General features: G+C 47.0%; 1 protein-coding gene across 1 annotated transcript in view; it reads left to right on the top strand.

The window, feature by feature from the left end:
* TPO (thyroid peroxidase) overlaps positions 1-14,309 on the top strand; it is an 80,963-nt gene that overhangs the window by 48,271 nt on the left and 18,383 nt on the right. The window contains exons 12-14 of the mRNA XM_039910147.1: positions 3,267-3,478; positions 4,376-4,546; positions 9,297-9,428. Coding sequence (XP_039766081.1) covers positions 3,267-3,478; positions 4,376-4,546; positions 9,297-9,428 — 515 coding nt within the window. The remainder of the gene's footprint in view (positions 1-3,266; positions 3,479-4,375; positions 4,547-9,296; positions 9,429-14,309) is intronic.

The raw sequence follows: 14,309 nt of genomic DNA, 5'->3' as shown, positions 1-14,309 counted from the left end.
CTGTCACCATCAATATCAAAAGTATTTATTGAGCACTTACTGTGTGCAGAGCACTGCACTCCAACCAATAATGATAATAATGACGGTATCCGTTAAGCGCTTACTATCTGCCAAGCACTGTTCTAAACACTGGGGTAGTTGCAAGGTCATCGTGATGTCCCAAGTGGGGCTCACAGCCTTCAGCCCCACTTTACAGATGAGAGAACTGAGGCACAGAGAAGTAAAGTGAGTTGCCCAAGGTCAATCAGCTGACAAGTAGTGGAGCCGGGATTAGGACCCGCATCTTCTGAACCCAAAGCCTGGGCTCCTTCCACTGAGCCACGCCGCTTCCTCTTGGGAAAGTATAACGGAAGCGGTAGATACGTTGCCCACCGTGAGCTTACCGTCGAGACTGGGATGCCCACCGGTCACTTGGAGCCCAGACTTGCCTCCGACTTGAGGCAGACCGCTGAGGAGGCAACTTTGAGGAGGTAGGCCTTAGATGGGAAGAGATGGGGAAAAGAGAAAAAGGAGGGAGAAGAGACAGAAAAACAGTAGAAAAGAGACAGAGGGAGAGGAAAAGGAGAAACACCGGAAGGAGCGGGAAGAGGAAATGAGCAAAGGCAGAGGGGAGGAGGGAGCCGAAGGTAAGAAGGCCCTTGATGATAATAATAGTCTTTATTTAGCACATACTATGTACCAAGCACTGTAACAAGTGCTCAGATACGACGGGAATTTCATCCCCGTTTTCCAACTGAAGGAAATTGAAAGCCCAGAGAAGGTAATGCTGGTATTTGTTAATAAAAATGATGTTGGTATTTGTTAAGCGCTTACTAGGTGCCGAGCACTGTTCTAAGCGCTGGGGTAGACACAGGGGAATCGGGTCGTCCCCCCGTGGGGCTCACGGTCTTCGTCCCCATTTGACAGATGAGGGAACTGAGGCCCAGAGAAGCGAAGTGACTCGCCCACAGTCACCCAGCTGACAAGGGGCAGAGCCGGGATTTGAACTCATGACCTCTGACTCCAAAGCCCGTGCTCTTTCCACTGAGCCACGCTGCTTCTCTATGGGAAGACACACTCCACAACGAGACACGGAGTACTCCATACTCCACATGTTAAGCGCTTACTATGTGCAGAGCACCGTTCTAAGCGCTGAGGTAGAGACAGGGTACTCAAGTTGTCCCACGTGAGGCTCACAGCTAATCCCCATTTTACAGATGAGGGAACGTAGGCCCAGAGAAGCGAAGTGACCCGCCCACAGTCACACAGCTGACAAGTGGCGGGGCCGGGATTCGAATCCATGACCTCTGACTCCCAAGCTCGGGCTCTTCTTGCCCAAGGTCACACAGCAGGCAAATGGCGGATTGGGGACCGGTGGGTCTCCTTGACTCCTAGTTCTATGCCCTTACTACTAGGCCAAACACTTGTGCCTGCTGAACCGGTTATATTCTACAGGCTCTACAGTTTTTCACAGAAATGAGGTTCATCCGTTGGAGTTGTGGTCCAGATGGGGGTTTGCGTCATCCCTCTCATGTTTTCCCAGTTGCCTCGCATAGGCAGAGAAGCAGCGTTGCCTAGTGGCTAGAGCCCGGCCCTGGGAATCGGAAGGACTTGGGTTCTAATCCCGGCTCCACCACTTGTCGGCTGGGTGACCTTGGGCAAGTCACTCACCTTCTCTGTGCCTCAGTTACCTCACCTGTCAAATGGGGATGAAGACCGTGAGCCATGGACAGGGACTGGGTCCAGGTCAATCACCTTCTATCCTCCGCAACGCTTAGAACGTAGTAAACGCTAACAGAAGCAGCGTGGCTCGGTGGAAAGAGCCCGGGCTTGGGAGTCAGAGGTCATGGGTTCGAATCCCGGCTCTGCCACTTGTCAGCTGGGTGACTGTGGGCGAGTCACTTCGCTTCTCTGGGCCTCAGTTCCCTCATCTGTCAAATGGGGATGAAGACCGTGAGCCCCACGGGGGGCGACCCGATTCCCCTGTGTCTACCCCAGCGCTTAGAACAGTGCTCTGCACATAGTAAGCGCTTAACAAACCCCAACATTATTATTATTATTAACAAAGACCACAAAAAAGTAGCCACTCCAGGTACACTTAAAGGAACCAATAACTCTTCCTTTCCCGTGGGCTTGAAAGCTTTTGCTTTTTTGATTTTTCAGTAGTGATATTATTTCCTAGCAGTTCTCTTCCAATTAAGTGCCTGCTACTCTTCTATTTACCAGTCTCCTTTTCTATTATTCCCTTTTACTCTCTTCCCCTTGCCGGGTTTCTCTTCACCTTTCTCCGACTCCAAATGCCGTAATTCCGCCTGCCGAGGCACAATGAGCAACTCACGATGCAACCAAGAAATCTGCTTTGCAACGTGGTCTCGTTGTGGAGTATGTCTTGCCATAGAGAAGCAGCGTGGCTCAGTGGAAAGAACCCGGGCCTGGGAGTCAGAGGTTGCGGGTTCGAAGCCCGGCTCTGCCCCTTGTCAGCTGTGTGACTGTGGGCGAGTCACTTCACTTCTCTGGGCCTCAGTTCCCTCATCTGTACAATGGGGATTAACTGTGAGCCTCACGTGCGACAACCTGACGACCCTGTATCTCCCCCAGCGCTTAGAACGGTGCTCTGCACATAGTAAGCGCTTCACAAATACCAACATTATTATTATTATAGACGTACGTGCAGCTAATGAAGATGCGTTCCACAACCGAAACTGCTCTCTACCACCTGTCTGCTGTGTGACCTTGGGCAAGTCACTTCACTTCGCTGTTCCTGTTACCCCTTCTTTAAAATTGGGATTAAGATCGGGAGTCCCATGTTGGACGGGGACTGGGTCCATCCAATCTTATTAACTTGTATCTACCCCAGTGCTTAGAGTAGTGTCTGACACATAATAAGCGCTTACAAGAACCATAATTATTATTATTATTATTATTAGCTCTAAAGGTAGGGCAGGGATCATGTCTACAACGTCTATCGTCGCGCACTTCCGAATGTCATTTTCAAACCTGCCTTTAATCCAAAACAATCTGTGGATCCAAAACTAGCCACATTCCTCCACTCATCATCATTATTATTATTATCCACTCTGAAATGCCGCATTTGCACTTTACAGCTACTCATGTGTTTCTTTCACTCAATTCTCTTCACTATCAGTTCAAATAGCTAATGAAATAAACATCCATCTCCCTTTCGGGTTGTATGATTTAAGCCAAACTGTGGGATATTTACCACAGACTTTGATAAAGAGACAATTCGAAATACTGACGTGTTCTAAAATAACTTTGGATCCGTTCAGGTTTTGGTGGGAAAACAATGATGTATTTACTGACGCTCAAAGACGCGAACTGGGAAAACATTCTTTATCTCGAGTTATCTGTGACAACACGGGTCTGGACAAGGTGCCGGGCGACGCCTTTCGACTGGGGATGTTTCCTCGAGACTTTGAGCTCTGTGAAAACACTCCCGGCATGAATCTAGCAGCTTGGCGGGAAGATGTCCATCAGCAAGGTAGGTTTAAATTGTCACAGTGCACCAGTTTCCCTGGGGAGCACGCTCTGAGAAAAGTTGATGCAGAGTTAGTCAGTGTCAACTAAACCTAGGGAAGCAGCGTGGCTCAGTTGAAAGAGCCCGGGCTTGGGAGTCAGAAGTCACGGGTTCGACTCCCGGCTCTGCCACTTGTCAGCTGTGTGACTGGGGGCGAGTCACTTCACTTCTCTGGGCCTCAGTTCCCTCCTCTGTAAAATGGGGATTAACCGTGAGCCTCCCGTGGGACAACCTGATTACCCTGTATCTGCCCCAGCGCTTAGAACAGTGCCCTGCACATAGTAAGCGCTTAACAAATACCAACATTATCATTATTATTTCTTACTGAGTCCCTAGAGAAGCAGCGTGGCGCAGTGGAAAGAGCCCGGGCTTGGGAGTCTGAGGTCATGAGTTCGAATCCCAGCTCTGCCACTTGTCAGCTGTGTGACTGTGGGCGAGTCACTTCAGTTCTCTGTGCCTCAGTTACCTCATCTGGAAAATGGGGATTAAGTGTGAGCCTCACGTGGGACAACCTGATGACCCTGTATCTACCCCAGCGCTTAGAACAGTGCTCGGCACATAGTAAGCGCTTAAATACCAACATTATTATTATTATTACTGTGAGCAGAATCAAAGTTATTCATTCAGAGGAGTTTCCTAAGTTCACTGCAAACTCAGGTTAGTTGTCTGCTGCGGTATAAACAGATTAACAGTGCTTGGCACACAGTGAGCACTTAACAAATACCATTATTAGTATTATTACAAAGCAAAATCATCAGCTAGGCTGGGGAGGTTCAAAGGAAGACACTGAAATCAAGGTTTATTTCATTCATTAGGAAGCACAGATCTCTCTGATTGTATCACCTGTTCTCTCTGTTATAGTTGGCACGTGTGGCAAACCAATGAAGGTGGAAAATGGGGACTTTTTATATTGCTCAGAGTCGGGAAGACCAGTTGTAGTTTACTCCTGTCATCACGGTTATGAGCTTCAGGGTCACGAACAATTAACCTGCACAAACGGACGATGGGATTTTAAGCCACCGGTGTGCAAAGGTGTGTGCTTATTAATTATAACGATAGTAATAATAATAGTATTTGTTAAGCACTTGGTACGTGCTAGGCATTGTAATAATAATGATGGTATTCGTTAAGCACTTACTATATGCTTAGCACTGTACGAAGAGCTGGGTAGACAGAGGCCAATGAATGCAATCCTAAAATTACAATACATTTGCTGACACTTTTTGAAATGCCAAACTTAAATTTCAGGAAATAACTTGCAATCGATGATTGTTTGGCTCACAGCATTCAAAATATAGGGTTCTCCTCAGAATCTGTGGAAGAAACTCAGGAGTTCTTTTAAAAAAAAGCATGAAAATAAAGTCAGGCTTGGAGTACCCAATTATCGTTTACTTATTTGTAGTGCTCTGCACGTAGTAAGCACTCAAAAAATGCCGTTGTTTTATTGATAATCAAAGCACTGAGATTGAATTCCCATAGGTTTTAAGGCATTATGTCTGCACTAGAAAGGATAAAACTTGAAGTGGCCGCACTCAAAATGATGTATAATTGTAGAAAATTCATTTTAATAATAATAATAGTAATGGTATTTGTTAAGCGATTACTATGGGTCTGCTGATTTTGTGGTATTGTATCCTCCCAGGGGCTTAGTACGGCGCTCTGCACATAGTAAGTGCTCAATAAATACCATTGATTGATTGACTATGGGCCAAGCACTCTTCTAAGCACTGGGGTAGATACAAGGCAAGCATGTTGTCCCACGTGGGACTCACAGTCTTAATCCCCATTTTCCAGATGAGGTGCCTGAGGCACAGAGAAGTTAAGTGACTTGCCCAAGGTCACACTGCAGACAAGTGGCAGAGACGAGATTAGAACCCACGACCCCTGACTCCCAAGCCCGGGATCTGCCACTAAACCACGCGGCTTCTCTACATTTAGTAAAGCTGATTCATCAGTGAGGGGTTTTCCGGCATCACCAAAACTGCAGAAGGGAAGACTACCAGCAATCAATTAATCAATAGCATTTACTGGACACTAACTGGGGGCTGAACACCGTATACAACAGCGGGAGAGTAAAATGGAGGCAGTAGGCTTGATTCCCGCCCTCGAGAACTCTATGTTCTGTCAGGAATGAGAGAGTCTAAAATAAAATCATTGGGGGAGGAAGGGATTGAGCATAAAATTACAGAGACTAGGGAGGGAGGAACAAAGAGCTGAAGTAATCAATCAATCACTCAATCACTGGTATGTATTGAGCACTAACTATGTGCCCAACACTGTACTAAGCACTTGGGAGAGTACCGTACATCAGAACAGACACATTCCCTGCCTGGAACAAGCCTACACCACGGAAGCGGAGATAGACATTAGCATGAATAAGAAATTTATAGTACTTATAATTTATAGGTGACAGTTGGGGGATGGATATAGGATGAGGAGGTAAGGGATTAATCTTTGCCAAACATCCAATTCGGCAACATCGAGTGAGATTTACTTTCTTCTTGTTATTTCCAGCCAATTATCCACTAAAATCCACCCAGGCAAAAAAAATCTACTGGTGAAAAACGCTTTTAAACGAATTATAATAAACCCTTTTCAGACTGCCGAGGCTAGGAATGCCAAACGAGTACAACAATGAATTGAATAAAATGTTTTTGCACTGCTTAAGGTCAACAGGCTGTGCGATTATAGGAATGTAAACAACTTCTATATCCGTTAAAGAAAACAAGATCATCAGCACAGCATTTACTTGAAAAACATATTTAGGCAGATGTTCTTGAGTTAGCGGGAGCCATTTAGATGTTCATTTTGTTGCTCTCTTGAGAGTAAATATAAACCAGATTAGATGACAACGCTTATGCCCTTATGGAAATGCATGCCAAACAGAGAAAGCAGCTGGGGAAGTTTCTTTGAAATCCTTCGCTTGTCATTTTAGTACCCAGACGCGGTATCCGTGGACATCTTCCAACTCCACATATTCATTCAGAGTTTCAAGCGCTACCGAATTTTAACAAATGGCAGCCCAAGAAGATATATTTTTCAATCAGTGCTATTTGTTGAGTGCTCACTATGTGCACAGCACCGCACTCTGAGCTTGGGAGAGTACGATACCACTGAATCAGCAGACACGTCCCCCGCCCATCACAAGCTGACAGTCTAGAGGGGGATTTCAGTGTGGAATCAGGATGACGCTCTTGAAGTGTTATACTATGCAATTTATGCTCCACAACCCATGAGAATCTGGATCGAGGAAAATAAAATCCGGGAGGAATGAGGGCAAGGGAGAAGACGGTAATTTGGGGATGGAAGAAAAGGGTTTCAAGATCATGGAAGATGCCAAGTGAAGAGGCAAAGAACGAACAGGGACACGTTGAACTCTAACTGGATCACAGATGAAGAAACTGAGACCCAAATTGTTTAGGTGACATGCTTAAGGTCACCTAGCAGATCAATAGCAGGATTTCAGATTTCCAGAACCATGGTATTGCTACTAGGTCATGCTGTAACTACTAGGCGAAATTTCTGACGGAGGAGAGAAACAAATATTTACGGTATAATTCAGAGTAGTTCAGGCAGTTGAGAGTTCTCAAAGAGCTCCACCATCAGGAATTTATCATTTTTCCTTCTGGGTCTTGAGGCAGATTCAAATGCTCTCCTTTTATGGATCATTAATATATTTAATTAACACTATTTCCTTTCCTCACAGTTCCGAGAAGAAAGAGGTAAAATGCTAAACCTTTAATGACTGTTTTACAAATTATAATGGGCATCAATCAGGGGTACTTAGGGTAACTGACCTTGGGGCTATAGCAGCATTTCTTTTGCAGGTTAGAATTTGGATTGAAAATGGGAGTTTGGGATTCACAGAGAGAATATCATCAGACTCAAAATTAGTTTCCTCTGATGTGGCCGGGATTGGTAAATTGGCTCTAAGTAGGGGCCCATCTGGGAAAGAACTTGGATGGAACTTGCATCCTGGATAATAATAATTGTGGTATCTGTTAAGGTGCTTACTATGTATTAAGCACTGTACTAAGCACTGAGGTAGATACAAGTTAATCAGGTTGAACACAATCCCTGTACCACATGGGACTCAGAGTCTAAGTGAGAACTAGTCTCTAAGTTGGTTGTGGGCAGGAAATGAGTCTGTTTATTGTTCTATTGTACTCTCCCAAGTGCTTAGTGCAGTGCTCTGCACTCAGGAAACGCTCAGTAAATACAGCTGAATGAATGAGCAGGCATCGAGCCTCCATTTTACAGCTGAGGAAACTGAGGACCAAGAGAAGTGAAATGGCTTATTTAGTTGCCATTGTTTTTACGAGATCTTCTATCCCTCGACTCTATCTATCGCCATCGTTCTCGTCCGTCCGTCTCCCCCGATCAGACCGCGAGCCCGTCAAAGGGCAGGGACCGTCTCTATCTGTTGCCGACTTGTTCATTCCAAGCGCTTAGTCCAGTGCTCTGCACATAGTAAGCGCTCAATAAATACTACTGAATGAACGACTTGTCCAGGGTCACTCAGCAAGCAAGGGGCAGAGTCAGAATTAAAATGCAAGTCCTCTGCCTCCGGACCCTGTGTTCTTTCCCTAGGCCACGCTGTTTCTTGTTACAGGTTACATATCCAGAATTAATTGTAAAGTCTGTCTTCCCCTCTAGACTTGCCTGCAGGGAATGTGTCTACCCAAATCCATCGTATTGCATCCTTCCAAGCACTTACAATGGGCCTCTACAGAAATATGCACTCAATTAGACTGTAAGGCCGTCAGTGGGCAGGGACTGTCTCTATCTGTTGCCGAATTGTCCATTCCAAGCGTGTAGTATTCATTTATTCATTCAATAGCGTTTACTGAGCGCTTACTATGTGCAGAGCACTGTACTAAGCGCTTGGAATGGACAAATCGGCAACAGATAGAGACGGTCCCTGCCCTTTGACGGGCTTATGGTCTAATCTATGGGTTTACGGTCTAATCTATGGTTTTAGAGAAGCAGCGTGGCTCGGCGGAAAGAGCACGGGCTTGGGAGTCAGAGGTCATGGGTTCGAATCCCGGCTCGGCCACTTAGCTGTGTGACTTTGGGCGAGTCACTTCACTTCTCGGTGCCTCAGTTACCTCATCTGGAAAATGGGGATGAAGACCGTGAGCCCCACGTGGGACAACCTGATTCCCCTGTGTCTACCCCAGCGCTTAGAACAGTGCTCGGCACATAGTAAGCCCTTAGCAGATATCAACATTATTATTAATCGCGGGAGACAGACAGACAAGAACAATAGCAATAAATAGAATCAAGGGGAAGAACACCTCATTAAAACAATAGCAAATCAATAGAATCAAGGTAATGCACATCTCATTACCTAATTAGCACTAGTACAGTGCTCTGCACGTAGTAAGCGCTCAGTAAATACTATTGAATGAATACTACTGATTGAATGATTTAATAATGACAACAATAACTGTGGTATTTGTTAAGCTCTTATTATGTACTCAGCGCTCGAGGGGATACAAGCAAATCAGGTAGGACGCAGTCCCTGTCCCACATGGGGCTCCCGGTCTTAATCCCCATTTTAAAGATGAGGTAACTGCAGCCCAGAGAAGCAAAGTGACTTGCCCCAGGTCACACAGCGGACGAGAGGTGGAAGTGGATTAGAACCCAGGTCTTTCTGACGGCAGACGAGTGGCAGAGCGGGGATTGGAATCCGGGTCCTTCTGAATTTTTAGAATGTTGGAGGGTGATGGAGGATTTTGGTGTTGGGTGATAGGTAATGATAATTCTTTCATTTATGTAGACATCAACGAATGCGAAGATGAAATGAATCCTTCCTGCCACAACTCGGCTAACTGCAAGAACACCAAAGGCGGCTTCTACTGTGCCTGTGCAGATCCTTACGAACTCGGAGAGGATGAAAGGACCTGTATAGGTAGGCCATGGTCATGGCAAGAATGCCTTTTGCTGGATGAACAGATAATCATTTTGTTCCAAACCTGAGATGCTCCTACTCTGCTACAAACACTGCATTAAGCACTGGGGTAGATACAAGCTAATCAGGTCAGACCCGGGGTCCGTCTTGATTGGGGTGGGGGCGGGGTAGAAGGACAACAGGTATTATTAATCATAATAATAATAATAGTATTTGTTAAGCACTTACTATGGGCCAAGCACTGTCCTAAGCACTGGCGTAGATAGAAGGTCATCAGGTTGTCCCACGTGGGGCTCACAGTCTTAATCCCCATTTTCCAGATGCGGGAACTGAGGCACAGAGAAGTGAAGCGACTTGCCCAAAGTGACACATCCGATCAGTGGCGGAGGCGGGATTAGAACCCACGACCTCTGACCCCCAAGCCCGGGCTCTTTCCACTAAGCCACGCTGCTTCTCAGTTCACACATGAGGAAACTGAGATACAGAGAAATGAAGCGAACTTCTTGGGACATCTTACCCAGAGTCACACAGCCCACAAGGGGCCAAGCAAGGATTAGAACCCAGGTCCTCTTCCTCCCAGGCCCGTGCTCTTTCTGCCAGAACACACAGCTCCTCTGGAAGGCCGTTACAGGCGCATCTCGGAGAGGTGTCTGTGAGGACTCAACAGAAAGAGAGGGTGAGAGACTCACCCCCCAGAGGCATGGAGAGAGACAGAGAGATGGAATCGAGCAGAAAATGACAGAGGGTGTCGATCGGAGAGAATCAAAACCCTGTGCTAAATAGCGTTGGTATTTAAGCGCTTACTATGTGCCGAGCACCGTTCTAAGCGCTGGGGGAGATACAGGGTCATCAGGTTGTCCCACGTGAGGCTCACAGTTAATCCCCATTTTACAGATGAGGGAACTCAGGCCCAGAGAAGTGAAGTGACTCGCCCACAGTCACACAGCCGACAAGGGGCAGAGCCGGCATTCGAACTCACGACCTCTGACTCCCAAGCCCGGGCTCTTTCCACTGAGCCACGCTGCTTCTCTAAATGGTGGGGTTGATAAAAATAATCCAGCGGCAAACAGTCCCTGTCTCCCCCAGCATTCTCAGTCTAAGAAGCGAGAAGAGCAGGGACCAATTTGTTCATTAAAGAAAAACATGGTCTCGTTCCCATGGCTTTTTAAACTACATTTATAAGTCAGCTTCTTTCTCCGTGGGGGAGGGAATGGCTTTTGCCTCTGAATCCCGGGAAGCCGATGAGCGGAAGATGCTGTCGGGAAAAACGACCCGAAACTACTCATCGGGAGGCCAGCCGAGTGCCCTGGAGCACGGGCTCGATCAGGGCCCGGTCTGCTGGAAACCAGCCCGTGACCGTGGGATCACGGTCACCCGTCATCCCTAATTAGAAAAAGAAATCAACCCTCGGAGTCGCTGGAGCACAAAACCCAAGGCAAGAAATAAGCTAAAGTAAACCTCATTCTAATGAATCTAATCCCAACAACAAAAATCTCCGTCTGGAACATCGAAGTTCAGCAGCCATGGGTGGTGTTGATAAATAAAATGGCCCTCGAACAATTCCTCAGCCAGGAAATCTGATTCTAGGGACAAAGTAGTGGTTTTGGTTTTGTTCTCTAGGATTTCTTAAGTGTTTACTGCGTGCCAGGCTCTGTACTAAGCGCTGGGGTACAAGCTTATCAGCTCCTTGTCCCACAGGGAGTTTACGGTCTTAATCCCCACTTTACTGATGAGGTAACTAAGGCATGGAGAATAATAATAATAATAATAATGATAATTGTGGTATTTATTAAGCACTTACTATATGCCAGGCACTGTACTAAGCACTGGGGTGGATACAAGCAAATCTGGTTGAACACACTCCCTTTTCCACATGGGGCTCCCACTCTCAACCCCCATTTTCCAGATGAGGTAACTGAGGCCCAGAAGAGTAATAATAAGAATGGCGTCATTTGTTAAGCGCTCGTTAATAATAACGATGGCATTTGTTAAGCGCTTACTATGTGCAAAGCACTGTTCTAAGCACTGGGGGTGGCCACAAGCAAATTGGGTTGGACACAGTCCCTGTCCCACATGGGGCTCACAGTGTTAATCCTCATTTTCCAGATGAGGTAACTGAGGCACAGAGAAGTGAAGTGATTTGCCCAAGGTCACACAGTAGACAAGTGACAGAGCCAGGATTAGAACCCATGACCTTCTGACTCCCAGGTCCGCGCTCTAGACACTACGCCGTGCTGTTTACAGTTCCACAGGCAGGGAAACCTATTTCAGCCCCCAAAATTCAGGGCTCCAGGCCTGGCCCACATCTAAAAGAATCTCTCGACTGTTCACATAATAATAATAACAACAATAATAATGGTATTTGTTAAGCGTTTACTATGTACCAAGCACTGTATTAAGCGCTGTGGTGGATACAAGATAATGGGGTTGGACACAGTCCCTGTCCCTCTTAGGGCTCACAATCTAAATCCCATTTTACGGATGAGGGAACTGAGGCAGAGAGAAGTGAAGCCACTTGCTCAAGGTCACACAGCGGACAAGTGGAGGAGCCGGGATTAGAATAATAATGACGGTATTCGTTAAGCACTTGTGGCTCAGTGGAAAGAGCCCGGGCTTGGGAGTCAGAGGTCATGGGTTCGAATTTCGGCTCTGCCACCTGTCTGCTGTGTGACTGTGGGCAAGTCACTTAACATCTCTGTGTCTCAGTTACCTCATCTGGAAAATGGGGATTAACTGCGAGCCTCGGGTGGGACGACCTGATGACCCCGTATCTCCCCCAGCGCTTAGAACAGTGCTCGGCACATAATAGGCGCTTAACCAATACCAACATTATTATTGTTATATGCTGGGGTAGATACAAGGTAATCAGGTCGTCCCACGTGGGGCTGACAGTCTCCGTCCCCATTTTACAGATGAGGGAACAGAGGCCCAGAGAAGTGAAGTGACTTAGGGAAGCAGCGCGGCTCAGTGGAAAGAGCCTGGACTTCGGAGTCAGAGATCATGAGTTCGACTCCCGGCCCCGCCACTTGTCAGCTGTGTGACCGTGGGCGAGTCACTTCACTTCTCGGTGCCTCAGTTACCTCATCTGTAAAATGGGCATTAAGATTATGAGCCTCACGAGGGACGACCTGATGACCCAGTATCTCCCCCCGCGCTTGGAACAGCGCTCTGCACGTAGCAAGCGCTTAACAGATACCCACATTATTATCATCATTACTTCCCCAAAGTCACACAGCTGACAAGGGGCAGAGGAGCCGGGATTAGAAGCCACGACCTCTGACTCCCAAGCCCGGGCTCTCTCCATCAAGCCACGCTGCTTGATTCGAACCCAGGGCCTTCTGACTCCCAGGCCCGTGCTTCGTCCACTCGGTCACACGATTTTCCAGCTGCTCAGGGAACAGCTGACTCCCTACTCTCCCCTATCCCAGGTGACAGCAAACTCCAGGGGGAAGGATCTGGAGAGGAATGTTTGACCCCCTGAGATTTCCAGAAGCCCTCATTCTTTACTAAAATATCCCAAAAGCCCTGTTTCCCGACAGGAAGGCCAGCTCCCCGGGATGACTCAGTTCCCAAGTTCCCAACGACGAACTGTCACCATCCCTCTCCAGCACTTATCCGTTAAACGTTCTAGTCCAGTTGTCCAAGCAATTTCAATATTCTATCTCAATTTTAAATCGATCGGTTACAGTCGGCCAAAGTCCAATTTCCTCTACGGATCCCTATTTGGGAACGGTGGAATTCGGGGTTTTCTTCTCCCAATCCATTTATTTAGGATGATCTCGTTAAATGATGACTCGGTTCATAGCTTGGTCAAGATGTTTGCGTCTTGACACTGGGACGCTGGATAAGGACACTGGGATGCCCGACCAGAAGTTCATATTCTAAAAGCAATCGGTCGCAAATCCAGTCACTGAATCTAATGTCCAAACAGATCTACTTCCCAGTTGGAAGTCAATTTATGATATCGGCTTTTGATTTCCAGAGTCATCAGGGATTGTGGTTCCTTTTGTTTGATTTGAGAACTACTGTTCTAACCCTTTATTGAGCCCCGGGGGCGGGGGTGGTTTCGTCTTACATTTTCTAATGAGTTGGCGAACAACAGTGAGAATACAGCTTGACTCCCTTCTAAAGTAGCAGGCTTCAAATACAAAATGAGCATCTAGGGTTTATGAGGGGTTGGAATTTTGTACTGGTACCGTTGAAGGATTTAAAATCATTAAGGTACTTTATTATTTTTAGAATTTGAATATTCTAAAGGGCTTTTAAAAATAGGGACCACGGCGGATTAGAGAAGCAGCGTGGCTTAGTGGAAAGAGCACAGGTTCGGGAGTCAGCGGTCATGAGTTCGAATCCCGGCTCTGCCACTCGTCAGCTGTGTGACTGTGGGCGAGTCGCTTGACTTCTCTGGGCCTCAGTGACCTCATCTGTCAAATGGGGATGAACTGTGAGCCTCACGTGGGACGACCCGCTGACCCTGTATCTCCCCCAGCGCTTCGAACGGTGCTCTGCCCATAGTAAGCGCTTAACAAATGCCAAATTATTATTCCGAACCAGGAGCGTGCCACGATACAACAGGATCGTGAGCCTTGAAATTGTCGTTCTGTCACGAATAGTTGTATCGTGAGATACATCTGCCGGCAGACTTACATACGACTAGTTAGGTTTCATTCCAGCCTTCAAGTGAGGGCCGAGTATAACGTGTTGAAAGATATAGGAATTCCTTCCACGACGGTTCCTCCCCTCGACACCACCCCACGCTCTCCTCCCTTCTAAACTGTGAGCGGGTTTTGGGGGAGGGATTGGCTCTAAATCTGTTGCGGAATTATACTTTCCAAGAGCTTAGTAGAGGACTCTGCACACGGTAAGCGCTCGATAAATGCA

Source organism: Ornithorhynchus anatinus, chromosome X1 (genome assembly GCF_004115215.2).
Source record: "Ornithorhynchus anatinus isolate Pmale09 chromosome X1, mOrnAna1.pri.v4, whole genome shotgun sequence".
In the NCBI taxonomy this organism is placed as follows: domain Eukaryota; kingdom Metazoa; phylum Chordata; class Mammalia; order Monotremata; family Ornithorhynchidae; genus Ornithorhynchus; species Ornithorhynchus anatinus.
The sequence above is the reverse complement of the archived record's forward strand: the minus strand, read 5'-3'. Positions and strand labels throughout refer to the sequence as shown.